The following is a 27590-nucleotide window of genomic DNA, read 5'->3' as shown; positions in this document are numbered from 1 at the left end:
AAACTTACCAATCATCATCCACTTTCCTTAAATCGCAATGAAAATATTTATATACTTACACACATAAGTTTATTTTCTCTTGCTCTTCTAATGTGGATCACGAATAGAGGAACGCCTGAAGGAACATTGATGATATCAGAAAAAGTTAAATATAACTTGTTGAGTTGTATTACTAAGATCTTTTTGGTATTGAACCAATATTTCTAAAATGGGTTGTTTTTTCCCATTTTAGAAATATTGGTTCAAAACCAAGAAGATCCCGTTTATTCAAAAGAATTGAATGGTTTACTTTATCAAAGGCTTTACTAAAATCTATGTATATAACATCAGTATGCTTATTCTCTCTTATACTAAGTTCGGACCGATATTGAAAACATTTTGAAAGCACATTTGTATGTTGTGGAATCTAAGTCGTTCGGACCGACAATGTGTGTTTTCCATGAGTTTTCACTGACAACTATCAATAGCGGCATTCTCTTGCTCTTGCAAGATTGCACGATGACACAAACCGCAAAAATTCTTTGCCGAAATATGCAAGGCCAAGAAAAATTCTGCAATTTCTGCACCGTCCAAGGTTTTGCAAGAGCAAGAGAATCCCCCTAATATGAGAATATCAAGCGACAGCTGTTTTTGTATATGGAATGTAAACAAATATCAAGAGACAATTCAGGGCCGGCAAAATATGTCTTCCAAAAAACATCGATTAAACTAGAGCATGCACCGATTATAATGAGTGAAATGTAAGTTTTCAAGTAGTTTTCAGCGAAAACTGTGTTTTCGTTTGACAGATTTTACATGGACAAAAACACAAGTTTTCGTGCGAAAACCAGTTTTTCCACGAAAACATGTTTTCGTTGTCGGTCCGAACATAGTATAAAGCCCGTTGATACATATGTTACAAATTGTAGCAAATTAGTTACTGTAGATTTCCCTTTAAGAAAACCGTACTGGAAACAAGAAATTAGTGGAGAAATCCTGAAGATTATTTCGACTGTTATATTTACTTCAAAAAGTTTAGGTATTGCTGACAACTTTGCTATTTCCCTATAGTTTTCAATGGATGACCTAAATCTACTCTTATGCAAAGAAATTATATAGCAAATGACTTTTTCCAAATTTATGGTAATAAGCCTTGCTTAAGAGATCCATTAAATAGCTTTGTTAAGGGCTGGTATATATATTATATTCGGTACATGTTTCAAGAAAGCATGAGGGAATCATATCTGGGCCATAATTAAATGATTGTTTTAACATATTTAATTACAGAAATCAGACATAACTTGTGCTGATACGGAACATTTTTAGGAGAGTTTGAAGAGTTTTTGGACCTAAAGAATTCAGCAAACATATTCGAATTTGTACATAGTAGACTTATATTTCATCGCGGACGGAAAGTTAGAAATCTTGCGTTGGAAGTTGACGAAACCATAGAACAATTTTGGATTGCGTATATTATACTATTATTTTTTACTTTGTTTATATAATTATTTTAACATATTTTTTTAAGTTCAGCAAATTGTTGACGAAATTTAAAATATTTTAAATACTCAACAACTAAATCAGCTTTCTTTTAAAGTTTGAAAGCACGAGATTTTCTATTTTTTAATTTACCTAACTCTAGATGAGTCGATTTTATCCATTTACACCTTGAACAAAAAAATTTCAAAATTTTCATTTCCTCTTTTAGCAACGTGGTCTTTCTCTCATTCTGCCTCCCCCGGTGGGTACTACGTCGAATACACCTAGCCAGCGTAGCCGATGTATTTTATTTCGCTGAACTATGTCAACGTCGTCGTATATCTCATACAGCTAATCATTCCATCGAAAGACCATACAACTTTCAAATAACCTTTCTCTCGAAAACTCGTAACGTCGATTTATCAGATGTTGTCATCGTCCATGCCTCTGCACAATATAGCAGAACAGAGATGATAAGTGACTTATAAAATTTGGTCTTTGTTTGTTCTTTTCTTCTGATTTGCCTACTTAGTCCGATGTAACACTTGTTGGCAAGAGGATTTAAATGCTGACGCTGCCGTTGCTATTATTGCAGGTTCCATATACGCAATTATCTTCGAAGCCGCGAGTGCGTTGACTGTTTCTTTGATGACGGAAGTTATTTCATCTTGAACTCATTCATTACTAGATCCATTTGCTTCGTTACCTTATCCAGTCTGGAGAGAGCAGAACTATTGGCGCGGTAAGCATCTGTACACTCTTAAAGAAGAAAGTACCTGATCGATTCACCTTGCAGCTCGAATTATTTTCTCCAGCAGCAGATTGAAGAAGTCGCACGATAGGGAGTCGCTTTGTCTGAAACCTCGTTTGGTATCGAACGGCTCGGAGAGGTGCTTCCCGATCTTGACGGAGCTTTTGATGTTAATCATCGTCAGTTCACACAGCCGTATTAGTTTTGAGTGATACCAAGTTCAGGTATATTGGCATAAAAGCAGCTACTTTTCATGCCGTCAACAGAAGCTTTAAAATCGACGAAGAGGTGATGTTTGTCGATCCTCTTTTCATTGGCCTCTTCCAAGATTTGGCGCATGAAGAATATCTGGTCATTTGCCACAGGCCTAAAGCCACATTTATAAGGCCCAATCAGTTTGTTGACGGTGGATTTTAATCTTTAACACAATACGCTCGATGGAACCTTATAAGCGATGTTGAGGTAGTTGTCGCAGATTAAATTCCAATCGTTGGGCATGCTTTCGTCCGACTATTTTTTACAAAGAAGCTGATGCATGCTCCTTATCAGTTCTTAGCCGCCGTGTTTGAATAGCTCGGCCGGCAACCCATCGGCGCCTGCTGCTTTGTTTTTCCTCAGACGGGTCATTTTTATTCGAACTTCATTGTCGGGCAATGGAATGTCTGCTCTATCGTCATCGATTGGGGGATCGGGTTCGCCTTCTACTGGCGTTATGCTTTAGTATGCTCTGGGCATCGGTTACTAGATCACCTCTGGAGGTTCTGCTAGAGTATGCTTTCTGTCTGCAAATGCGTTACGCTTCCCTCTTCATCTCTCGATATCAATCCCATCCCGAACGTGTTGTGGTCGATCGTGACGTTGCGAGGTAGGCAGTCTGTTTGCTCTCCTCTGCGACATTGCACTCCTCATCGTACCAGCTGTTCGTTTGCTTTTTCCGAAATCCAATGGTATGAGTTGCAGCTGTACGTAAGGAGCTTGAAATGCCGTCCCACAGTTCACTTATACCGAGTTGTTGACGAGTATCTCAGAGAGCAAGTCGAGTAGAAAATCCTTCGGCTGTCTGTTGTGATTGCAGCTTTTCGACGTCGAAGCTTCCTTGTGTTTGTTGACATGCGGTTTTTGCTGCACAGAGCCGGGTGCGAATTTTGGCTGCAACAAGATAGTGGTCCGAGTCGATGTTAGGACCTCGGAGCGTACTCACGTCTAAAACGCTGAAGGTGTGTCTTCCGTCTATCACAACAGATAGCTTTGTAAATTTTACTCTGCTGGAATCTAGTACTGCGAATAACCATGTTTCAGGCCCCGGTAAAGTCGATCAGCCTCGACCCATTTGGAGATGATTCCTGGTGAAGGCTGAATTTACCGACTGTTGTGCCAAAGATACTTTCATTGCCCACCGTCGCTAAGCACGATTTGGTCATCTTTTCGGGGGCAGCTCTCATACATAGGTGTGCTCCAAGCGCTCATAGAAGACATTTTTGGTCTTATCGTCCTTCTCTTCCGTCGGGGCATGGGCGCAAATCAGCGATATGTTGAAGAACTTTGGAACGTGTCTAGACGTTCAACCACCGGGGTAAATGCCAGGACTCGGCGACGGAGTCTCTCTCGCACCACGAATCCTACACTGACTTTGCGCTCCTGTAGCCACATGTAGTAAATACCGCAAAGACCTGCTCACCTCAGTCATTTTTCCATCTATCGCATTTCTTGCATGGCGGTGATGTCAGCCTTCACTCAAACGAGGACATCAACCAGCCGGGCAGCGGCACCTTCCCAAATAAGGGACCGGACTTTCCAGTTGCATGCCCTCAAAACGTAATCCTTAATTCGTTTTCCGTGGTCGTCATCAAAAGGGGGGTCTCACATCCGAGGCTGTCCATTAGTTTTCATTGGTAGGGTTTTTTACGTGGCGGGTCCCAGACCCAGCGTTCAACTCTTCAAACGGATGCTTTTTGGCTATCCAGAGGATACTTGGTATAGGACCGGAAGTCGTGAGCTACTTGTGTCATGTAAAGAAATGTTTCTGGCTATTCCCAAGTGAATGGCAATCAGAGGACTTTACTCACTTGCGTGAACTTATATGACAGTTCGCTAACCATTCTTCGACAGAACTTAAATGCTCTGCTAAAATTCGTGAAGCTAATATGTGACAATTGTTACGGCTTACTAAAGCTGTGTCATCCGCAAAAGTTAATGTATATATGATGCATAGAGGTGGGCCTAAAACTCTGCCCTCTCGTACACCAGCCCTTATTTGTCGTTCATCAGATATAAAATCTCCCACTTTAACCATAAATTGTCTATTTTTTAATAAGACTCCAATGTTTTATACAATTCTAAATCCAATCCAGCTCTTTTATGGTTCTTATAATTTCAGATGATTAAATCTTAAAAGACTCAAGCGACTCGTTAGCTGTATTGCGTAACATTAGCAGCTTAAAATTTTTCTTTGCCAAATTAGGTTAATATACCTTTTCCAGGTGATTTGCAAAACAATAAGCCTTTTCCAGTTCACTTCGAGACCAATTTACACCCAAGTCTCGTATAGGCATGTAGGAGTTGATTGGTGGCTTCATAGGCTTTTGAGCTTTCTAAAGTGAATTTCGTTTGCTTGAATTTGGACACAACTTCTTTATATAGGTTTCGGTGTTGAATTCCTCCTCTCGTTTAAGTGCCTTTTTTAATTTATATACAGCTAGGAAGAATATTTATCATTTCATAGGCTTTTGAGCTTTCCAAAGTGAATTTCGTTTGCTTGAATTTGGACACAACTTCTTTATCTAGTTTTTAAATAGATTTAAGATTTTAAAACTTATTGTTAGGCTTTTAAAACAAAAAGCAGATTCAATAAATAAAAAAAGATATTGCAAAAAAAAAAAAAAAAAACTTCTTTATATAGGTTTCGGTGTTGAATTCCTCCTCTCGTTTAAGTGCTTTTTTTAATTTATATACAGCTAGGAGGAATATTTATCATTTGATTAAGACGTGCTTGAGTTTCGACATACAATTTCGTTTTTAAATTTTTATATACAGGGCAGTCCCTTTAGCTTGCAATGTAATTTTCAACACAGCTACTACATTTTTTATTTAAATCCTCTTTTTTAAGAGTACATTTCGATGTGGGATGTAAATTACCAAACACCAAGCAGACTCTGCGTAGGGTGTAATATGATTCGCTTGTCCATACTCTTGGCAGTTTGGGCACTGTACTGCACTATTTTTTTGTGTGGTTCCTCAACGGTAATTCTGCGGTGGAGCAGATATTTTAGACTGTAATTCAGATATGTTTTATTTTTCTTAAGTTTGTTAGAAACTGACATCAATTCTATTTAGAACATTGGTTGTGGGGCTTTGTTCTTGTTAAAAATGTTTACCACTGATTTAATACTAAAACCACCTTCTTCTAGAGCTTCTTTAACATCATTAGAGTCTATCGAAGGCTCTGTACCTTTTATGACAACTAATAGGCCTTTGGAGCTTTTCAGTTGGTAAGATTTACTACAATTCTTATTACTATTTGACAAGTATTTACCAACATCCATGAAACTTTTTTCAGTGTACTATATAGTATGTTTGATTTTTTGCTTCATCTATGTAATCTGTTTTCAAGAGCAATTTGAAAATTTGTTTGTGCTTATTAAATTGCTTATTTTGGAGACAAGAGCATTTGAACTCCGCTCACTCTAATAGATTAGAGGGGTTTGCCATTCATGACTGTGGTGGTACCCTTTGCATCGTTGTTGGGCTCTTTGCTCAGTAAGACAAATCTGTTGCCATTTAGAATTTCTGGCTTTTTATCATTTGGCGTGCCTGGTTGAAATTTTTAGGTATTGACCGCAGCTTAGACTGGACTTAATTTCCTTTTTACGTTTATGTAGCGGTCAATACCAGTCTGAACAGATGCTCCTGTTTTGCTTAATGCATTCTCACCTTGCATTTTGTTTTCCTTCGCTGTTCGAGTGCTTGCTGGCACCTGCATACTGGTTGCTGTCAGCGCACTTGTTGTTGCCTGATTGCTGTTTTCTGCTGCTTCTGCTGACTGCGTCCTTTGCTTAGTTTCTCTTTCGGCTGATCGCTGCGATGACTAATCATCGCCGTTACATTTTTTTGCCAGGAGTTATTTTTGTTGGCTCAACAAAGCTGAAGTAAGTATTTAAGGAATGCCTGCAGCTTTGCTGGTGATGCTGAGCAGCACGCATTATTGCGTGCTTGATTTTTTTTTTTTGCTTTTACTTTTTGTTTCCTGCACCATTTGTTTATGTTTATTAATAACATATTCTGCACTGTTTTCTATTTGTTTGTTTTCAATTTAATCTATAAGGGGTGTTGTGGAATCTGATAGTTGTCGGAATCAGAATGGAAACCGATAAAAAAAAGTCATGAATTCAGATATTATACTATGTTCGGACCCTCAACGAAAACATTTTTCGTGGCAAAAACTGGTTTTCGCACGAAAACTTGTGCTTTCGTCCATGTAAAATCTGTCAAACGAAAACACAGTTTTCGCTAAAAACTACTTGAAAACTTACATTTCACTCATTATAATCGGTGCCTGCTCTAGTTTAATCGGTGTTTTTGGAAGACATATTTTGCCGGCCCTGAATTGTCTCTTGATATTTGTTTACATTCCATATACAAAAACAGCTGTCGCTTGATATTCTCATATTAGGGGGATTCTCTTGCTCTTGCACAACCTTGGACGGTGCAGAAATTGCAGAATTTTCCGCACCATTGGGTGCAACGGCACAACAACAAACACACGCAGAAAATTATTTGCAATGGCTATAAATATGTCAGACCGAAACCCACGTTTATTTCCGTGCCGAAAATACACATTGTCGGTCAAAACGACTTAGATTCCACAACATACAAATGTGTTTTCAAAGTGTTTTCAATGTCGATCCGAACACAGTATTATTGGTTTGATGTTCGAAACAGAATATATATCGGTTTTGAGTGTCACGGAAAACAATTTAATCGGTTTCGCTATCAGAAACAAAGCATAAAGATAGTCGCTGACAGATTTGAAATGTTAGTTAAGAAACAAGTTATTTTATTGTTACGAATTAATTTATCTTTATTTTTATAGGAGAAAACATAAGAATAAAACACGAAATGTCTTAATTATTGAGTTTTGAAAAAAAATGCGGATATTTATGGGGGGAGCCTGCTTTATAGGCTTTAAATGGAAAGAAATAATTGATTAAAGCGAAATTTCCAGGGTTTATAGTTATACATTTAAACATCATCCGAAAATTTTTTGGATACGAAATCTTTGATATTCTGACTTTGGGAAGCAATTGCCCGATTCATCTCGCATGTACATTTGTCGGACGGCGGGCAGTATGCAGGTGGCAATTTCTATCAGAAATCAGAAAGAAAAAATTCAAAGAGATTCATATTTGTTAATAATTTATGTTCTAGTTAAACTAAGAAAATTTAAGAAAACGTGTTAGATTCCAAAATTTTTTTAAAATTCGAAAAAAGTGGGTTTTGACCAAAAAAAATTGTACTTTATGTTTATTAAACATATGTTCAAACTTAACTTTTCTTAGTTTTGTTTTTAGTTTAAAGAGAAAATAGTTTAATGCCACTTTGCCCCAATTCCATGCGGTAGTTTTCTTTCCAATCCTGCCCGCCAATTAATAAAAATCGTAAAAATTAAAAATCGAGAAATCGCTCGTCAAAGTTGTCGCTTTCTGCCCAAGCGGTCATATATTTCTAAACGCTCGGTCACTATTTTCCTTCTAGCTTCGACAATATTTCGAATTCCTATCTATAACTTTGGGGACATATTCTTAGATAATTTTTAAAGAGATCTAAGCAAAAAAAAATTGATTTTCTGAAGCTTCTAAAGCAGGCTCCCCCCTTAAAGAAGATTTACAAAACGTAATAAACGTAATTTAACACCCAAATGCGTCTTTATTCATTCAATAAATGATATCTTTCTTTAAAACGGAACTCATTAAAAACTTTAATAAGATTGCTTCCAAATATATTCATTTTCAAGTTTTGTCACATTAGTAAACAGCTGATTCGAATGTTGGTTTTGCGTATGTTCGAAAAGACGAAAATCCAAACAGATTCCGTGCAAAGCAATTCGGTCGTGGATTCCACAACACCCCTGTATATTTTTTTTTACTTTTTGTAAAGACCGAATTTACGGGGCGAATTAAAAAACACGTCCGTACAGCTTGAACACACTATATCTAAAAGTATTTTGTACATATAAAATGTTTTAACAATCAAGTAAATAGTTAATAAAGTAAGTACGCTAACATTTTATTGAAAGTTGTTCCCAGCTAGCAATTTTGTGAACCAATTTCATTGATTCGCATGAAAAAAATTTGTTTACGCTTGGGGGAAATTTTAAGAATATAGGAGATTTTTCCCATGAGAAATTCACGATAAGTAAAACACAAATTTCTGAATTTTTCCATGGGTAATGGCAATCACGCGAAGTTTACGATAACGCTCTATACACATATGTACAAGGTGCGTTCCAAAGTAAACAGGACTTTTTGAATCTAGCGCCCCTGGTGGCGCCATCTATTTGTCGACTGGTGCGGTAGAATCTGCTATCGTTGTCGATTGTCTAGTGAGAACTTCATAACATTTCATCAATTGGAAGTGAAGGATTGCGTTTTAAGTGTCAGTATGTTTGTGTTATCGGTGCGAAAATGAGCTTCGAACAAAGAGCCAACATTAAATTTTGTTTTAAAATTGGTAAAACTTTTACCGAAACGTTTCAATTGACGAAACAAGTTTATGGCGATGATTGCCTAACCCGTAGCAGAGTGCACAAGGGGTTTGAACGTTTCCAAAGTCGTCGTGAGGAAATAAATGACGATCAACGTATGGGCCAATCAAAATCCGTGATCACCGGAAATTCCATCGAAACTGTGCGTGAATTCGTCAAAAAATAAATCATCATTGAAATTCATGGAATTGGAATTGAACACCGCCAAAACAGCGACCAAACATTTGGGCTTACGAAAGGTGTGTGCACAGTTTGTTCCGCACAAATTGATGACGACCAAAAATTGCTCAGAATCCAATATTCGAAGGGCGATTATTTGACCAAAAATCACATTTAAACCACCCCCGTATTCACCTGATATGGCATCGTGCGATTTCTTCCTTTTCGGAAAAATGTATTTGCCCATGAAAGGAAAGCGTTATGCAGACGTAGAGGCCATTCAAAAGGCTTGCACCGGCATACTGGCGACCATACCGGCCAATGAGCTAAAACACTCATTCGACATGCTTTTGGACCGTGCAAAAAGCTGTATAGAAGCAGAAGGAGCGATTTCTTCATTTTGAATAAAATAAATTGATTTTGTCGAAAAAACCATTTGTGGTGTTTTTTTTTAAGTCCTGTTTACTTTGGAACGCAGCTGGTATATATTATTTGGGAAACATATAGATCGATTACATTTTTAAAAACACGATATCTTTGGTATGAAATCTTCATATTCAGTTGAGCCAATATTTGAACTATCATATACATAGGTTATATTTGAATGTCTTCTTTGTTGTTTGAGTTATCTATGTAAAAGTCAAAGAAGCTGGAGTAATTTAGAATGATGTCATGTAAAGTGATTAATATTATATACTAAATATGATTTAATATTCGTAGTTTTTGGACACCCAATATGGTTATATTTAATTCATTTGATGTTTTGTTAGAGAGTTATGTATGTACGTCAAGTACTTTTGAGCATAACGCTTACATCGAGATGTCCGTGGTTATTATCCAATTTCATTTACTTTCACACCGTGTCACTGAATTTAGAAAAAAATTGTTCACTTACTTTGCCTGATTTATTTAGTTTGAGAAATAAGTACATTAAAACTATTGGGAAGTCACGTCATTCTAAAGATAATTTTAAAGTACAGATGTCCCTACTATGATCTTCCAAACCATATATAAAAAGGGTGTCAATACTTCTATTTAGCTGATCTCAGCCTCCTCAAAATACCAAATGCCAAGCGTATTAAATTTTATCAATCCATTTTAACGTTTATTTAGTTATCTCTTACATAGACATACGGGCAGAAAAATTTTAATTCTTTTCGTTTTATTAATCATTTTGAAGTACTATCTTGATTAGCTTGAGGTGTTACAAGCAACCGTTAGAAAAGATTTAAGTGATTCGATGAGATAGCGTCAATTTTAAAGTTGTAACCGAAGGTGTATAATTAGAAGATAAAGAAAAAAAATTAAAATGTTAAAGTAAAATAAAGCTTTTGGGTTATCATTTCACGTACTTTCAAGAAGTAATATGCTTAAAACTTCTTTACATGAAATGTTTTTATACAAACAAATTCTATACATATATAGAAACATATAGTACATACATACTTATATACAAAAAACAGTGGTATGTTGTGATTTTCATATTGTACCTGATAACGTTGAGAACAGCATCGGCCGCAACATGATTGCATTAAGCCAACAGCACTATTCGTTGAATGAGCAGGACTAGCCATCGGCGATGGAGAACCAGTACGCTTCGGTTGACCATTGTACGGTATTTCAAGCTCAACAAATTCGCGATCCTTTTATTATTGTTTAATATTTATTTGTTAGTATATACAATACATATATTTTGGCAGCATTGTATGGAGAATTTAAAAACGAGCGGAGGCACAGCAAAGGTGTACAGCGGAAAAAAAGGAAAACATTAACTCGTAAATTATGTAATATCCTTACGATAATATATAGTTGCTATATTTGTAAGTGAATTTTATATAGGAAAATAAATACACACATTCATATAAAATTAATAGTAACATTTTATTTTAGATCAAAATATAATTGAATAAAAGTAAATATGACCATATACATATGTACATGCACGTATAGCATATACTTTTAAATTAATAAAATAATTTTTTGAAAATTATGCATTGTCCAATGTTTTGGTAATTAAAGAACTCAAAAGTATTTTAAAATTTTAAAGCCCTCTTCATAGAATTGTTATGCAAATAAACACATATCTTCCCCAAGCACCCAGCTCCAACTCTTTTTTTACACGGTTTCTTTTTACAAGGTTGAAATTTTTTTTTTTGTAAAAAAGTCGGCGGCGCAAGACCTTTCGGAAAGTAGTCCGACAATTCAAAACTCTATTACCGGACGAAAGTCACAATTGGACTGGACTTTAGTCCAGCTCATCGCAATTGCGCTTGTTATCAAGGAGTGACGAATAATTATGTAGCTATGTTAATATTTTTTCTTTATTTCTAGTCAAATTTTTCTGTTCTTAATTCTGGATTAACAGATTTTTTTGGTTTTTTGCTTGCTCTACCAATTTTTCACCTGTATGAATTACATATGTATTTTAAGTTTTAATGCTCAATAAAATACAATTTGTATTTATATATGAAATTTTACAGTTTCAAACATTTTTTAAACGGGTTTTCGAAGTAAATATAGTTCGTTATTTCATCTTACACGGTTTTCAGATAACATGTAACCGTGTAAAAAAAGAGTTGGGTGTACTTGTACAATTTAATATCATCGCAAATACGTTGCTAAAGAGTATATACGTTTTATGCACCTAACGGTTGTTTGTATAATCTAAAAGTAATTAAGATCGATTTATAAAGGATCTAAAAAGTTATCCGAGATGTTCTCAGTTAAACGTAAATAATTTAAAATATAATTAACCGCACTGAAATATAAAATCGCTTACAATTAAAGTACTCAGAAAACTGATATCGCGGTAATTAGCGCAGCCGGCATTACCCCCTTACGTTCTTCTGACCGTATTTAAAACAAGAAGTTGATTCAATACAATTGCAATACCAGCTCGTCGTCCCCATGTTTGAGGAGCACAGCTGGTAGGTGCCTGTTTTCAAGCCGAGCAATGGCTATTCGAACTTCGTGTTGCTCAGGTGGTATTACGACGACGTGTCGACGACTGTAGATTCGTGTTCTGTTCCCAAGATATTATTAGCATTGCAGTCACCATTCCGTAACCATAAGAATCTGCTTCACTTCTTTCTTTTGAAAATACGGTACGAATAAAGTGGGCAATGCAATTCCAATGAGTTTACATAGCAGGAGTGAGATTCGGGTTACTAAATTCTTATCTTTCTGTGGTTATAGAAACTTGGCTGCAACAAGGCAGTAGTCAGAATCGGTTTTGGCCACTCGGATCGCTCGCACGTCAAGCACACTGGAAGTATGCCTTCCGCATATCACGACGTGATTGATTTGGTTTTATGTTCTTTCACCGGGAGATAGCAAGGTGGCCTACTTACTCCCACGTTTCGTGGTGCTGCGCAGTCAATCAGCCTCTAACCGTTCTCAGTAGCTTGACCGTAGAGACTGAATTTTCAAATTTTTTTACCAAATATACCTTCTTGGCATTGAAGTCACCAAGACGTATTTGATAACAGGGCGGGGCAGCGCTCGTATGGGTGTTCGAGCGGCGAGTAAAACTCATCTTTGGCTTGTCGCCCTTCTCGTTCCCTGAACATGAACACAAATTAGGCTAATGTTGTGAAACTTGGCCTTGATGCACCCTTGAATCCGGAGCAGAGTTGGCTACCCTCATCACGAAACTAACACCAAATTTGTACTCCATTGCGTTACAAGAGTAGTAGAAGTTACTTGTAAGCCTTTTACTACGCCCATGGATAGTGCACAGAACTTCCGGGATGGTGGTGTTAGCAGCCGTATACTTCTCCAGGACATCCACCAGCTGGGCAATAGCACCTTCAGTACAGAGGTTCCGCATATTCCGGGACTACCCTTAGCTTATGATCTTTGTTCTTTTCGAAATTTATCGGTCTTTTCATTGTGTGTTGTTTATACATGTCGGGTCTCAAGGTGAACGAGCAGCGTCCGTGTGGAATTTAAAAATTTCCAACACGTTTATATAATGAGCTCCAAGGCAGATGCCATTTTGCAGCCGCATCTCTTAATAGACGCTGCACACCTTCAGACTTGAATTTTTAAATCGAGTAAGTTGGAATAGACACACCAAGGTTTCCTCTCTCTTAGACGTGATCCCAAGCATCTCTCGTGTTATTTGCCAAAATCTCACTTATGGTTGCTCACGTTGCCAAAAATGTTTGACGAATTAACATCATAGGTAAACTGTAACTGGATACCCTAAGTAGCTACCATAAAGTATTTCAATTGTATTAGTAAATCTAATAAGTATACAGCAATTAACACTTAAATAAAAATTTGGAACATCTTCTTTCAAATTTCCTTTGTTAAATTTTAATATTCACTTTTTTACCAGTATTGAACATAATGTATTGTGAATATCTGTAAGTCTGTCGTGCCAAAAATATCCCGAGAAGGGTGCAAGAAAAGAAAAATCTTCGACTCACATTTCATAAGAAAACGAAGAGCACAACATCCAAATAATATTTGTCCGCAGTACCGAAAAAACTTCAAACTGAATTAGTTAACGCTGTCTAATGTGTAACATATTATACAAGGAGCGTTCCAGAGTAAACAGGACTTAAAAAAAAACAGAACAAAGCATGTCGAACGAGTGTTTTAGCTCGTTGGCTGGTATGGCTGCCAGTATACCGGTGCAAGCCTTTTGAATGGCCTCTACGTCTGCATAACGCTTTCCTTTCATGGGCAAATGTATTTTTCCGAAAAGGAAGAAGTCGCACGGTGCCATATCAGGTGAATACGGGGAGTGGTTAACGGTTAAAATGTGATTTTTAGTCAAATAATCGTCCTTCGAATGTTGGATTCAGAACAAGTTTTGGTCGTTAGTCAATTTGTGCGGAACAAACCGTGCCTTCACGGCCTTTCAACTCCTTGAGACGACTTTTGGCATCGGACTGGTTTTTAGAATAGGAAAACTTCTTTGGATCTTTTAGAACCCTGGGCTGGTGGTGGCGGCATTCTGGCACCTGAGTATGATGGGGTGACACCCTTCAGAAATGGCTGTCGGGCTAATGTCAAAACTGTCTCCGTCCTGTTAAAACCCTGGCAGGCCTCGGAGTATGTTCCCTCCCTGTCGTCATTTAAGTTGGCGGGGTAGGTGAAAGTTGAGAGGACTCCTTCGTTACGCTGGTCGGCTCTGAACGTACTGCCTCATAATGGCGTACGTCAACCCTCGCCTTGGCCTCATCACTGAGATAACCCTGGGACCATAAATAGCGACTACGTTTCCGGGGGACGGACAGCGGCTTTGAGTGGGGACCCTTTTTAGAATGAATACAACACACGGACGAGAAGGTGACAAAGGGAGGAGAAGGGACGTCGAAATCGACACCCAGATCTGTCCCAGGCGGGGCTGCTGCTCCCGGGACGACGAAACCGTCGCTGGCAAACTGCAGCAACAAGACCAAGACTTCGGTAGGAGTCAAGATAGGGGAAGCCGGCGCAAACTCGCCAGAGAAAGAGGTAGTGAAGGGTGGAGCCTTAATACATGGCGGAATCGCCAGTACTAGCAGGGGAGCTTCTGCTAAAATTATGAAGGGTTCTACAGGGGGCGTTAGCAAAGGTGCTTTGGTTAGGAAGCTGAAGGTAATTAGCGGCAAAAATAGTGGAACGCTACGGAGGTAAGCATGTTGGCCAGGTAACTGAGCAGCATGCTAACACGCTTGAGAGGGCCAAGAAGGTACTGAGTGAGACCGAAACCGATAGGACACGACTCGAAACAAAGAGAACAGAACCAGCGGTTAAGCGGCAAAGGTCGCATGAGGGAGAAACTTCCCTTGGTAAGAAACCGCAAGCAGGGGCTGCGCCAACCTTCAGCGAAATCGCAAAAAGTGCTGACGCAAGAGTACTTGGTGTGCTCGACCGCAGCAGGGAGGAAGAGTGGAAGAGAGTAGCTGCGGCTATCTCTTCAGTCTTCCTCAAGGTGGTAAAGGAAAACCCTGGGCCATCCCCAAAATGTATAAGTGCCGGTTGGCACAATGGGCTGCACAAGCTGACCAGATGTGCCGATGAAAGATCGGCTATCTTATATAAAAAGGCAGTTTCTCTGGTGTCGGAGGTCTGGAAGGGAGCCAGACTGGAGGCCGTGGACAAAGAGGATCTTCCTCTTCGCCCTAGGGCTCGCGTTTGGCTGCCTGCCGAACCGTCCACTGCGAAAGAGATCGAGGAAATCCTCAGATACTGCAACTCCTCACTTCCCGCGCACGACTGGAGGGTCATACGGCTTGAGAGAACCGATGAACCATATCGGCAGGCGCTGATAATGCTAAACACGGAGTCCATCGGTCCTCTCAGCAAAACCAAGGGAGCCATCAGTTATGGGTTCGAAATGGTAGAGCTGAAAGTTTTCCCGACGGATACCAGGGCTGATGGCACCCAAGCATGGATGGTCAAACGACCATAGAAAACGACCCAAACCTCTCGGACGTGGCGAGTTCTGGAGGCGGCTCGTCAATCGGCGACTCCGTCTTCAGCCTCGAGAAATTGTTTGAGGAGGTGAGGGTCGATCATGACTTGACCACCGAACTGGCGCTCCTAGCGTAGAATCTGAAGGACGAAGTTCCTCCATATTAATCTCCATCACTCAAAGGCGCCCTCCGCCAATCTACTGCTTCGTCTGGAGCAAGACAAAGCCGATGTGGTCCTGATCCAGTGGCTATCTGGCAGCGGGTTTTCTGGATTGAGGACGAAGAGCCATAAGCTGCTGGCGGCCATGGATGCAGGTAGAAATAGAGCCTGTGTGCGGGTCAGAAACGAACTAGCGGTATTTCTTTTACCTAATTTTAGCAACGCTGACGTAGTGACAGCAAAGCTGGAGGGCGATACCGGAAATGTCTGGGTGATCTCCGCATATATGCCTCACGACGATGAGGTATAGCCTCCTCCCTTTGTGCTAAGGAGAACCTTGGCTAAAGTATCCCGGAACGGTGCCGTTGTCATCATCGGTTCGGACGCCAACTCGCACGAAGGGCAGGAGAAAGCCTCATTGGTGGACCTTGGAACTCTCGGAAATTAGGGCGTCCTATAGACGCTAATTTAACAGGGCCCGTAGGAGTGGGCTATCCTTGTTTAAACAGGACTCTCGATATACAAGTCCGAGCTACGAAGGGCTAAGAGGACCTCGTGGAAGAGCTTCTGCGAAAAAGTGGAAGGCTGTTACGAGTCTCTAGATTCAGGCGTATCCTCGCAAAAAACCCTGTGTGCCTGGGGTATCTCAAGGACGTAAGTCAGAAGTGGGCCCTGAGCAGTGAAGAGACACTTCAGATGCTGCTTGATGCTCACTTCCCTAGTAACACGTCCTATGCGGAGGTATCTCTCGGAGCGCTGCATGCTGACTGCGCGGTCTTTGTCGACCTTTTTGATGAGCGTCACTTGACGTGGTGGATCAATTCGTTCAAACCTTTCAAATCCCCGTGACCGGACGGCATCATACCAGCGCAGCTGCAGCAGGCTGTTAAGGTGTCATGCGGCTGGTTAGTACCGATCTATGCGAACTGCACCAGATTAGGTTACATCCCGGGGGCCTGGAGACGAGTCAGAGTTACGTTCATCCCGAAGGTTGGCAGGGGCTCCCACATTACAGCCAAAGATTTCAGGCCCATCACCCTCTCCTCCTTGTTACTAAAAACGGTGGGGAGACTGTTGAACTGGTATCTAAGAAGGCATATTCCGAGAGACTATCTATCAGGAGCGCAGCTTGCGTATCGTAAAGGGAGGTGAGTTGACACTGCCCTGCACACTATTATGTCATGGATTGAGGAAGCAATTGAGGCTAAGGACTTCGCTGTTGGGATCTTCCTTGATATTGAGCGAGCTTTCAACAATGTCCTGCCGGAGGCAGTCGTAACTGCTCTAGACGGTCTTGGAGTTGAATCGAATCTCAAGCACCTCATCTTCAGTCTTTTGTGCGACAGAGTGGTTGAAACAGAATGGGTCAGCGTGAGCGCGCGGCGGAATGTGAGCAGAGCAACCCCTAAGGGGGGGGTTCTCTCTCCTCTTTTATGGATCCTAGTCCTTGGCTGTCGGGTGATTGTCTATGCAGACGATGTAGCATTTATGGTGAAAGGAAAGTTTCTTAGCACCGTGTATGAGTTGACGCAGGGATATCTCAGCGTGGTAACAAAATGGGCGGTCGGAAGTGGACTCGCCATCAATCCAAATAAAGCAGAATGGTTTTATTTAGTAGAAGATACAAAATCCCTGCGACACCTTTGTCGCAAATGGGAGGTGTTCGCCTTCAACCGACGGATACAGTGAAGTATTTAGAGCTCATCCTGGATAAGAAGCTTTTATGGAAGCCGAATATCGAGGAAAGAGCCAGGAAGGCATCGATTGCCCTATACTGCTGTAGAGGAGCTATTGGCAAGAGGTGGGGACTCTCGCCGAAGGTGGTCCTCTGGCTCTATGACACCATATTCAAGCCCATAATGTTCTATGGAGTCTTTATGTGGTGGAGGGCTTTACAGAAGACCACACTTGCAAACAAACTTGAGAGCCTTCAGCGGACCAGCTCATCAGTATGTGCGGTGCATTAAGGTCCACCCCAACCATTGCACTCAATGCAATTCTAAACATAACGCCGGTGGACATTGCCGGAAGGTGTATGGCCGCAAAAGTGGCTAATCTGGGTTCGTAATGGAGCATGTATACCGGACCATCTGGATCATGGAGTCGCCATATCGAACTCCGGCGGCTCTTTCACTGCCCATATACCGACGAGGGAGGTTTGGGAGGGAAGAAGCCGTTGGAGGAGAGGGGCAATAAGCTTCTTTGCGGATGGGTCAAAGCTTGGGTGGAAGGTCGGTGGAGGGAACTCTCCATAAATTCCTGTTTCAGGCTTCCCGACTACTGCAGTATCTTCCAGGCGGAGGTCGCAGCCATCAAGGTGGCAGCAGATTTGCTCTTCCGGAGAGTGTCTACCTTCAGAGAAGTGACCATTCACTCAGATAGCAGAGCGGCGATACTATCCTTGAACTCATTCACGGTGCGTTCAGGGCTGGTCGAAGAGTGTCTGGCATCACTGTCTCTGGCGGCTAGAGCTTTTACTATTAGACTTGTATGGGTGCCGGGCCACAGCGGAATCGGTGGTAACTGCAAAGCTGATGAGCTAGCAAGGAAAGGCACCCTAGAATCGTTATCGGTAGAATGGGGACGGGTCGGTGCTCCAGCATCCTCCTGTGCTCTACTTCTGGACAGCTAGGCCTCGCAGCTTCTTGGTCAACGCTGGGCCAGCATTGGTACCTGCGCGGTCGCAAAGTCCTTCTAGCCCAATATAGATCGCAGGAGATCTAATGATCTACTTGCCCTCAGCAAGGCCAGCCCTCGTTAGTGATGGGGCTCTTGACGGGCCACTGCCCTATTGGCATACATGCTGTAAGACTGGGAATTCTAACGGACGCCGCATGCAAAACCGGATTGGAAGAAGATGCGGCAGAAACTAGCTAGCACTTCCTTCTTGACTGCCCCGCTTTCGGGAGATCAAGACTTATGTAGACACTTGGGGGCGCATACCTTCAGACATCCCACAGAACTGGTGGGCATAGAAATTAAGCGCCTTTGCAAATTTGTATTGGCTACGAAGTGTTTCGCCGATCTTTAAGTCCAAACATGGAGTTCTACTTTTCATGGCTTCACAAAGGACTACATCTAGTCCACGAGCGATCTATGATCAGCCATCTAACCTAACATAATACCCTTCACCGGAGCATCTCTTATTGAGGGTATGAAAAGATCTTAATCTTGATATTAGTCGATTAAAATGTATGGCAACTATAGTATATAGTACAGCGGTTCGACCTGAACACTACAATTACAATTTATAATGCTGCTAGCTAAATTTCGTGAATATATCTTTTCAAATAAAAAAGTTTTCCATACAAGGACTTGATTTTAACATATCACTTTGTATGTCTGCTATATCTTATAGTGGTCCGATATCGGTTGTTCCAAGTGCAACTTTGTTTACTCTTTAAGGGGTCAATTACCCTTTTGCTTAAATTTTATGAGGTCAATATTATCTTACTTTAGATTGTACGGGGCCAATGACCCTTTTGTTTACATTTTATGTGGGTATGGGTCAACGTTCGGTGTGTTTAACGTGTGCACAGCGGATCAAATCAATGCGTTGATCAGCGCCCTGAAAATGCTTGGAATTTTCAGTACCAATTGGCAGTGTGGAATGGATACACTAACCACCTTGATTCGAGGCCCATCTAAATTCCTTGCCGTGCCTTGGGTCCGGCTCCCGGTTGCAATGCAACTCCACATTTAACTGACAAAGTCAGCTCTTACGTCATTTGGGTTATAATCACAATCACCAGGAACCGCATGAGCAGGTTAGAGGAAACTCCAGGGGCTCCTGCTCCCCGTGGTGACAGAATTAAATCTCCAGTCAGACCTCGTAACCGAAGCTACTATCATTTGAATTTCCATACAGCTTTGGACTGGTGGCCAGGGATTGGACCCTGTACACGCATTACGTACACATACCACTCAAACAAAATCTAACCCTAATTCCCAGCTAATGCCTTCGCCGCTTAAACAACTCACGCGCAAACGACCCTAACTTTTCGGTATTCCGATTAGTGGAGATCACACCACTAACATCTAATCGTCCATCATTTCAGCTAATCCCCATACCACCCAGATCCCTAATGTCCAAGTAAATCGGATATTGTGCCTGTATATGCACCCAATCCTCTGCCCCCGCCCCAAAAAAAACAACCCGACCTATCAGATGCCCATGCGTCGTGAGTAGAAAACCCATTCTCAGACAAAATATGAAGTCTGGGTTATCCTCAACAAACCCAGTGTCCCGAATGTAGCCGTTGGTCACACATCCCAACGTTCTTACCACCAACACCTAACCCTTTCATCTATAAGCCTCCTGCTACCTAGATTCGTCTCTCTCTACACATCTTCGTCGGAAATCCAATCATTCCGCAGCAATGACACACTCAAGCCCCTTCTTAATGAATGCAACTGCGCGCTGTATGACACTCAGATCAAAAGCGGGTGCACCTAACAAAACCAGCATATTTGACTTGCGGCACATATCTGAAGCCAATCCCATTTACACGGACAATCGGTGGACGAACAGGCGACAATCTGCACTCAGCAGCATTGTCACCGTTTTTCCCCTCGATATGCCAACCCCCACACCTACACCCCAAGTATTCACAATTTCTAAGAAATGCCCTTCCGTCCACTCTAGCTCATACCTCGAGCGACCTTCGACCATAAGAAGAAGGTCGTCCGCATACGCTTAACACTTACAGAGTGGCTCGAGCTTCCCAAGCAGAATGTCCATCATAAGGTTCCAAATATTTGGACCACAGATTGAACCATGTGGGCAGCCACGAACAACTCCAATCTCCACACTCCTATTCATGACGACAAGAGAGGCCTTTTTCCGAAAAATAACTCCACCAAAGAGTAATTTCCGGACAGCCAAGCTCCTCCAGCCGTTGCACCACCCGATCCCAGCTTAAGTAATCAAACACCCCCTTGAAGTCAACAAACATGCCAAGAACATATTTGTTGGCATTCTCCCTAACGACATTCTGAACATAAAACCATGCATCCTCTAGACTGCGTACCCCTCGTTAGCTCCCGAAAGGATTCCACCATGATTCTTACCAGCACTTTTTCAAGTACTGGAAGGAGACTGATGCCCCGACAAAACCGAGGATCGCTCCTGATATTATCAGGGGACTTCCGGAGAGGAACAACCCTAGCACTTTTCCACTGACGTGGAAAATATCCCTCCCAAACGCACTTATTATAAATGGCCTCCAGATATTCCGTAATGAACTTCCACAAGCTTTTACACATTTCTCCGTTCAAACCATCAAAACCTGGGACCGTTTACATCTAACCAGGCCAAAGGCGTACCCCAACTTCACGTCATCTATTGGAGGGACTGGTAGCTCTTGTGTTTGAGGTATCTGCACCTCCGACCTTGGAAAGAATGCACCTAACAGAACTCCGCACACTCTCTCCACGACGATAAAAGAGGGTTACCGACACTAAGAGAGGTGACATCCTCCCTCCTATGACCTCGGCAGATGCTATAGACCTGATCCTAGGGGTCCCTTCTAATCTCCCTAACGAAGCTCCTCCAGTCTTCCTCTTAACTCTTCACTATTATTTCTTGGTAACCCTTATCCGCACTACTAAATTCATACGTAAGCTGGGGCAGCCTATCAGAATTGGACCGTCGGGCGTTGAAACTTTCGTCCTCCTCTTCAAGGTTAACTCACGCATCCACCATTTAATCTTTCTAGTCATATATCACACCTCCTAAGTACCCTATCATTTATCCCCAAAACTACCCCATACAATTTGCTCGTCCACCCCCAACTCTTCAAACTCTCTAAGCAGTATGCTCAACACTGCTTCCCAAACAGAGGGTCCATATTGGTTGCAGTCAATACTAATGGTACGCCATCGCCGCCATGGATTCTTATAAGGCGTGGGAGGGGTTTGAGGGGTAACCATAATTTGAATCACTCAATCCCCACCCTTCCTGCTGCCTGGCCTCAGGCCTATCGAACGTGTACCATTCGCTTGGCTCATTCACAATGTGTAGGCTATAAGCCACCACCCACTCGCTTTATGCCTCTCCTCGACTACTCGCAAATAGTAGTAGCTTAATCATATAGCCCAGGTAAGAGTATAGGGGCTCGCTATATTTACAGTACAAACTAGCGACAATCATCTTACCGAACTCCCCTTCTATCGCTACACATACACCTAGTTGTGAAGAACACCCCAACACCCGGTTGACAGTCACGTCCAACCCCACCTCCCCGAATTTTGCGTTGGTCGCCACCTTTTCCCTCTCTAAAACAGACGGAGTGCGGATACCTTAATTGTCGGACTTTGTGGATCCTCACGCCGAATGAGGGACCCACCACCTTAAAAACCTTCTTGCTTATCTCCTCCTGACCACAACCGACCAGGTCGCCACAGGCTTCGGCATCACCGCTGTAATTGCTTCCAGCACAGGTGCTGGAGGCGCAGGCACCGTTGCCGACGGAGCCGGCATTGACCTGCACGGCATCGAGGAGGGTCTTCCACAACTTCCTCTAAGGGCATCTACCTGTCCGCGAAGATGGGCATTCTCGGTAATAACCGTCATCAGTACCGCTTCATATTTTGAGGCAAGCTCCTACAGCGCCTTCGCAGTCCCTGCATCGAAGTCTGTGGCATCGAACACCAACCCATTCAGTTGCCCCGTTATCTTTTTTTCAGCCGCAACAGTATCCCCTTGCCCTTTTTATTGGCACTAGCGTTGTTAGTGTCCGCTTTCGTAACGCCCTCATTAGCACGCCCGATGCCCGTTTCGTTGCTCATCGTTCTTGACGGTTGAGAAACCGCTTTCTTAGTGGTGGCCACATTGGCACTCCCACCACAATTACCGCTTCCTCCCTCATCTCCGCACTCGTGGAGGACCCGCCACTTCCCCTTCGTCACCCGACGTGGAATCATTCATTACCGTCGAGGCGGAGGATTCTTCGCTTCCAGCGAGGGTCTTAGCTCTCCTTCTCCATCTAGGAGGCATTTCGCTCCCAGACTCCTCATCAGTCAGACTGATACGCCAGCATACCACTGACGCAGATGGGTCACGGACAGAGAGGATTCCGGAACAGCTGCTCTCCAGGTGTGTGCATCTGAACACACTGAAGAATGCGACTCGCGCACAGGCCCACTCTTTAACAGCGATTACCCAAGCGGTCGGTTACTGTGTGACCGGCGGGGCACAGCTCACAACTCAAACCGGGGGTCGGACTAAGGCCACTCTATTAGTCGCCAAACGCACAAAGTCCCCTTAACGGTATTGACTCTACCGATGTAGAGCTGTACCGAATCGCATCGTGGGCTTAATGGTTCACTGTTATGACCGTTGGTCCGCACTGGAGTCGCAATCTCCAATCTCGACAGATACTGGCACCTTTTGGGCAATCCTGTCCAGATCCTCCTGACACTGAGTCAACTGAACGGCAGATGCTGAGCACAGTACTACTTTCAGGCAGTAAAGTCAGCAAGAATGCCAACAACACGTTGCACTTCGTAACGGAACTCCATCTGGTATCGCAAAGAGCGACGACTGGTCTACGTATGGTTCATTATCCTACCAAACCTAACCTGGAGTCAACGACCACTTTATAAATTGTTCATATCGCACTACCATATATTTATAGACAGCTTTTTTATTTTACGAGATATTTTCACATTTTTTCATCGACCAAGGAAATCCTCGAACGAAATTTACAGAACGTATCATTTTACCTTATAGCCATCGTAGAAGCTGACCGATCATGTTAGCTTAGTCCGATTGCTTCTATGGTAATGGCATTTTGAATTTCAGTTATCGCTTCTACCATTAACTTCTTATTAAATCGTTAATATTAAAAAATAGACACATATTTCTGAATTTTCTTCAAAAGTATTATCATTATTCTCTCTTTTGAAAAAAAATAAAATAGTAATTTGCTATTTATACCCTGAGCCGGTTATATTAAGTTTGCCACGAAATATGTATGCAATTTTGCCTCTAAGATATATACATTATATTTCGGATTCGAAGCTTGATAAAAAATATTTTTTGGTTTCTGTTTCGGTGCGTAAATGTACAGAGAAGTTGGTTTTCCAACTCGTGAGCACGCCACGTATATCCGGCCGTGTGAAAAACATAGCATTTCCAAATTTATGCCACAAACTTCGAGCGACTATCCTTGTGTCCTATTGATTCTCATCTCAAATGCAATTTTCATTGGAAACGGAATGCGTTGGAACTGATATGGAAAATTGTAGAACTTTTTGAAAACTGAAAAGGTTTGAACTGAAATGGCAAATCGTTGGAGCTCAGAGGAATTCGTAGAGTCAAGCATTCTGCCCCATTCTATAAGATAGCTACATTACAATTACTCGGGTTGTATTTCACAGTTTCGGTGCTTGAAGATTGCGAAACATAATAACGACAGATCCAACTTTGAGACGCAAATAATGCGGTGTCATACTTAGCATCTCCAAAGCGCTTAGAAATTCCACTTGATAATTCGCGGCTTCGTCTCATTGTCAAGACGATCGATCGATTTGTATGAGCGCAAGTCTCCCGGAATTTGACTTTAAATCTTCCAGTTTAAGTCAACAACATCGGTATTTTTGGCAGCTAAAATTGTGCGTGCACTCAAGAAATCGTAGTTACGATAATTTGGCCAATGTCCGAATATTCTTTACGAGTTCATCTTTCATGAATTGATAAACGGCAGATAGAATTGATATTAAACCACCGGAAGTATCAACCAGAATTGACACATTTCCAATTCTTAGCGAATACGATGTAAATATCTTCGACAACGTATTTTTTGTTCGTATACCATAACTGAAGCGGATTTGAAGGTCGATATGTCGAAATAATCTTCCCGAAAAGTGTGCGAACTTCATTTGCACCGCATCGTACATATTTCGCTGGCTTGCTTCTAAAAAAATTGTACACACCGTACCATTTACAGTACGCAATGACTCAAATGAAGTTGAAATGCGTACATTATCCAATAGGAACCGAAGGTCGTTTTTCCGGTGGATTGTGTAAATTCAACGAAATGCATTATTTGAGAACACACCTGGATGCCAATCTACTGGCTGGCTGGCCTTCCTTTCTGCGTAATTTTGTTGCTGGCGGTGTTTTCACTGGCTGCACTATATTCTCTGGGTTGAAGTACACTCTTTGGCCATTCTCCAAATTAACTGCGAGACGCACAACAGTCGGAAAACGTTCATGAATTGCAAAAGTAAATATCCTACGAAGCGCTTTATTGCAGTTCGACCGTATCGTTCAAGACCAATAACCGCCATGTTGCATCCTTTGGTGACTTACTTGCAAACATATTTGATCGATTTTACCAAACTACAACATCATTGACATGATATTTGAATGTGAATTAGATAAAAGTGGCGAATATAGTACGATCCATATGTTGTCAACTTCGATATTCACTACTCTAAGTTGTATGGTCGTCTGATGAGCTACGACGATAGAGTGGATATCCATCATTTCCAGTTTACGATTCCGAAAGAAAAGCAAGTGGATATTGTTTCCTGCATTTATTGTTAGACATATAAACCGAAGTGGGATTGTGGTGTCCGCTAGGTCCATGAACCATATTGGTTTTCATCACTTCGTTTAATACAGGATCTTTCTCTGCATCAGGAATTTCCGCAGAAATGATTTCATCAATTTGATCTGGTGGAACCACTATCCACCATCCAAAGAAGAACATCGTAACTGTTGTTTGAAATGTCGTGCTGTGACAACGTGACGATCGCTTGCTGATTGACCCCGATCCATAATTCCACACGTATGTCATCGCATCCTGGGAGTACTCGTTCATGTGCCTTGGCGTTGATGGTAAAAAGAACACCGACCGATATTAGCGGGACCTCTTCGTGGCTTCGTAACAAATTTCAATCTGTAATTGATCACTTCGTTTGAAACACACATAAAGTTTTCACTGAATAACTTTCAAAATTTTTTTTTAAATAATAAAAAAGCAAGCGACCGAAATTGAACGATTCGAATAATTTACAAATCAAAACATTGAAAACAAAAGAAAAAAGAATTGTATGAAAAAAGTCAGTTTTTGGAAATTTCCAATTTTTCGACTTTTTCTTATGAAAAGTTTTTTTTTTATTTCTGAACCTTTCCATATCTACAGCGAACAACTTCTGAAAATTTCATGAAGATTGGTTTCGCCGTTCTCGAGCCTTAGCGTTACTAACAAACAAACATTCATTTTTACTTACACATGTATGTAGTATATATAAAATAAAACGTTTGTATGGGCCTTGGCCAATAATATACATATGCCAAATTTCAAAAATATATCATGTCATGTACAAAGGCTTTCCGTTCAACGTAGCTATATTCTATAGTAGTCCGATCAGAACAATGTCTTCGGAGATTACATGCCAAATTTCGTGAATATATCTCATCAAATGAACATGTTTTCCTTATAAGCATTGTTCGATATCGGCGGTTCCGAGAAATAAGCAGCCTCTTGAATACAAGACAAAGAAAAAAAGAAGGAAGAAACGGAAAAAGTCAAATAGATATCTCAAAAACTGAGGACTAGTTTGCGTACATAAAAACAGACAGACGGCAGCTCTTCATGCTAATCATTTACTATATATATTATATTATAGGGACGCTTGATTCTAGGTGTTGCAAAATTTGTGACAAACATAATATAACATGCTCAGGGTATAATAATAAAGGCTAAAACTTTTCGTAGTTTGCGAGATATGCAAGTTAAACCTATTAGGGGGCGGACCTACTCCCACTTATTTTGACTTTTCAAACCTGACTGCGCTTCGCTTTCATTCATCCATCAAAATATCTTAACTTTTACATATACAAATAAATTCGTTAAAAAAAAATTGGGAAGAATTATGGTAAAACAATGCTAATACAATAAGTTGAAGTGTGACAAAACATTGCCTAAGTTTAAAGGAAATGTACCTATTTTCTTTTAGAGAATTACTTTAAAGTTTTACTTTCTTAATCATAATCTTGACAACCTGGGATGACGGCAGTATTGTCGACAAACTGCTTATAAAGCATGAAGTCATCCGGAGAGACTAAACTAATTTTACTCGTAATAGAATTACGACACCATTCCTGTGAAATGTTGGTTCTTCACAACTGACTAATGAATTGCCAAAATACAAGTATAACACGAGTTTATGGTAAATTTGCGACTGTGATGTTAACTAAGTACTACATTAAGGTATAAAGCTGCTGTTTGGTACATAGGATCGCTGTAGGAAGGGTACAAATCTTTTAAGAACTTCTACCGACAGTATGAAAATGGATGAAATCGGAAGATAACCCCTATCACTCCTCATATAACGGTTGGACGATAGACGTGGCACCACCCACTTTTTGGTGTAATCCCATATCTCGTGACCTGACCGATTCCGATAAAATTTGGTACGTGGAGGTTGGTATTCTTATGTTACGGTATGAAAATAGGCGAAATCGGGCAATAACCAAGCGTACTTCCCATATAGCACAATTTTAAATTTGATTTTTTTACTATCCAGACAGAAATCAAGAATCAATAAATATAACGGGATAAGACTTTGCACAAATAATGCCTTTAGTGCAGTGGTTCCCAAACATATTTTGTCTACCGCCCACTTTGAGAATAAATATTTTTTTAGCGCCCCCATTTTTTCACCTATTTAAAATTATTGTGACCTATATACATATGTATATTAACGGAGAATTCTAAACGAAACTTTTACTACTCGTATAACCAGCAACTTGAAACCTAAGCGCAATAGGTAACATACAACGGCGCTAAGGTCTCAAGTTAACTCTTACGGGCTCCACCTGCCAATAAGAATGATTATTGAAACACAACTTTATAATATTAAAACAGAGAATAT

General features: G+C 41.1%; 1 protein-coding gene across 15 annotated transcripts in view; it reads right to left on the bottom strand.

Annotated features, from left to right (window-relative positions):
* LOC126765677 (potassium voltage-gated channel protein Shal) overlaps nucleotides 1–27590 on the bottom strand; it is a 129042-nt gene that overhangs the window by 54909 nt on the left and 46543 nt on the right. For 12 of the 15 annotated variants that reach the window (XR_007668517.1, XR_007668518.1, XR_007668516.1 and 9 more), the window contains one exon: nucleotides 10619–10771. The exons of 2 other annotated variants lie outside the window; for them this stretch is intronic. Coding sequence is in view for 9 of the 13 variants with exons in the window: in XM_050483382.1 (XP_050339339.1) it covers nucleotides 10619–10771 (153 nt within the window). In the remaining 4 variants the exon portion in view is untranslated. Of the gene's footprint in view, nucleotides 1–59; nucleotides 116–10618; nucleotides 10772–27590 lie in introns of those variants that run through there. One more of the 15 variants, XM_050483383.1, reaches the window with a different exon arrangement.

The sequence above is a fragment of the Bactrocera neohumeralis genome, unplaced genomic scaffold, assembly GCF_024586455.1.
Source record: "Bactrocera neohumeralis isolate Rockhampton unplaced genomic scaffold, APGP_CSIRO_Bneo_wtdbg2-racon-allhic-juicebox.fasta_v2 cluster11, whole genome shotgun sequence".
NCBI lineage: Eukaryota > Metazoa > Arthropoda > Insecta > Diptera > Tephritidae > Bactrocera > Bactrocera neohumeralis.
The sequence above is the reverse complement of the archived record's forward strand: the minus strand, read 5'-3'. Positions and strand labels throughout refer to the sequence as shown.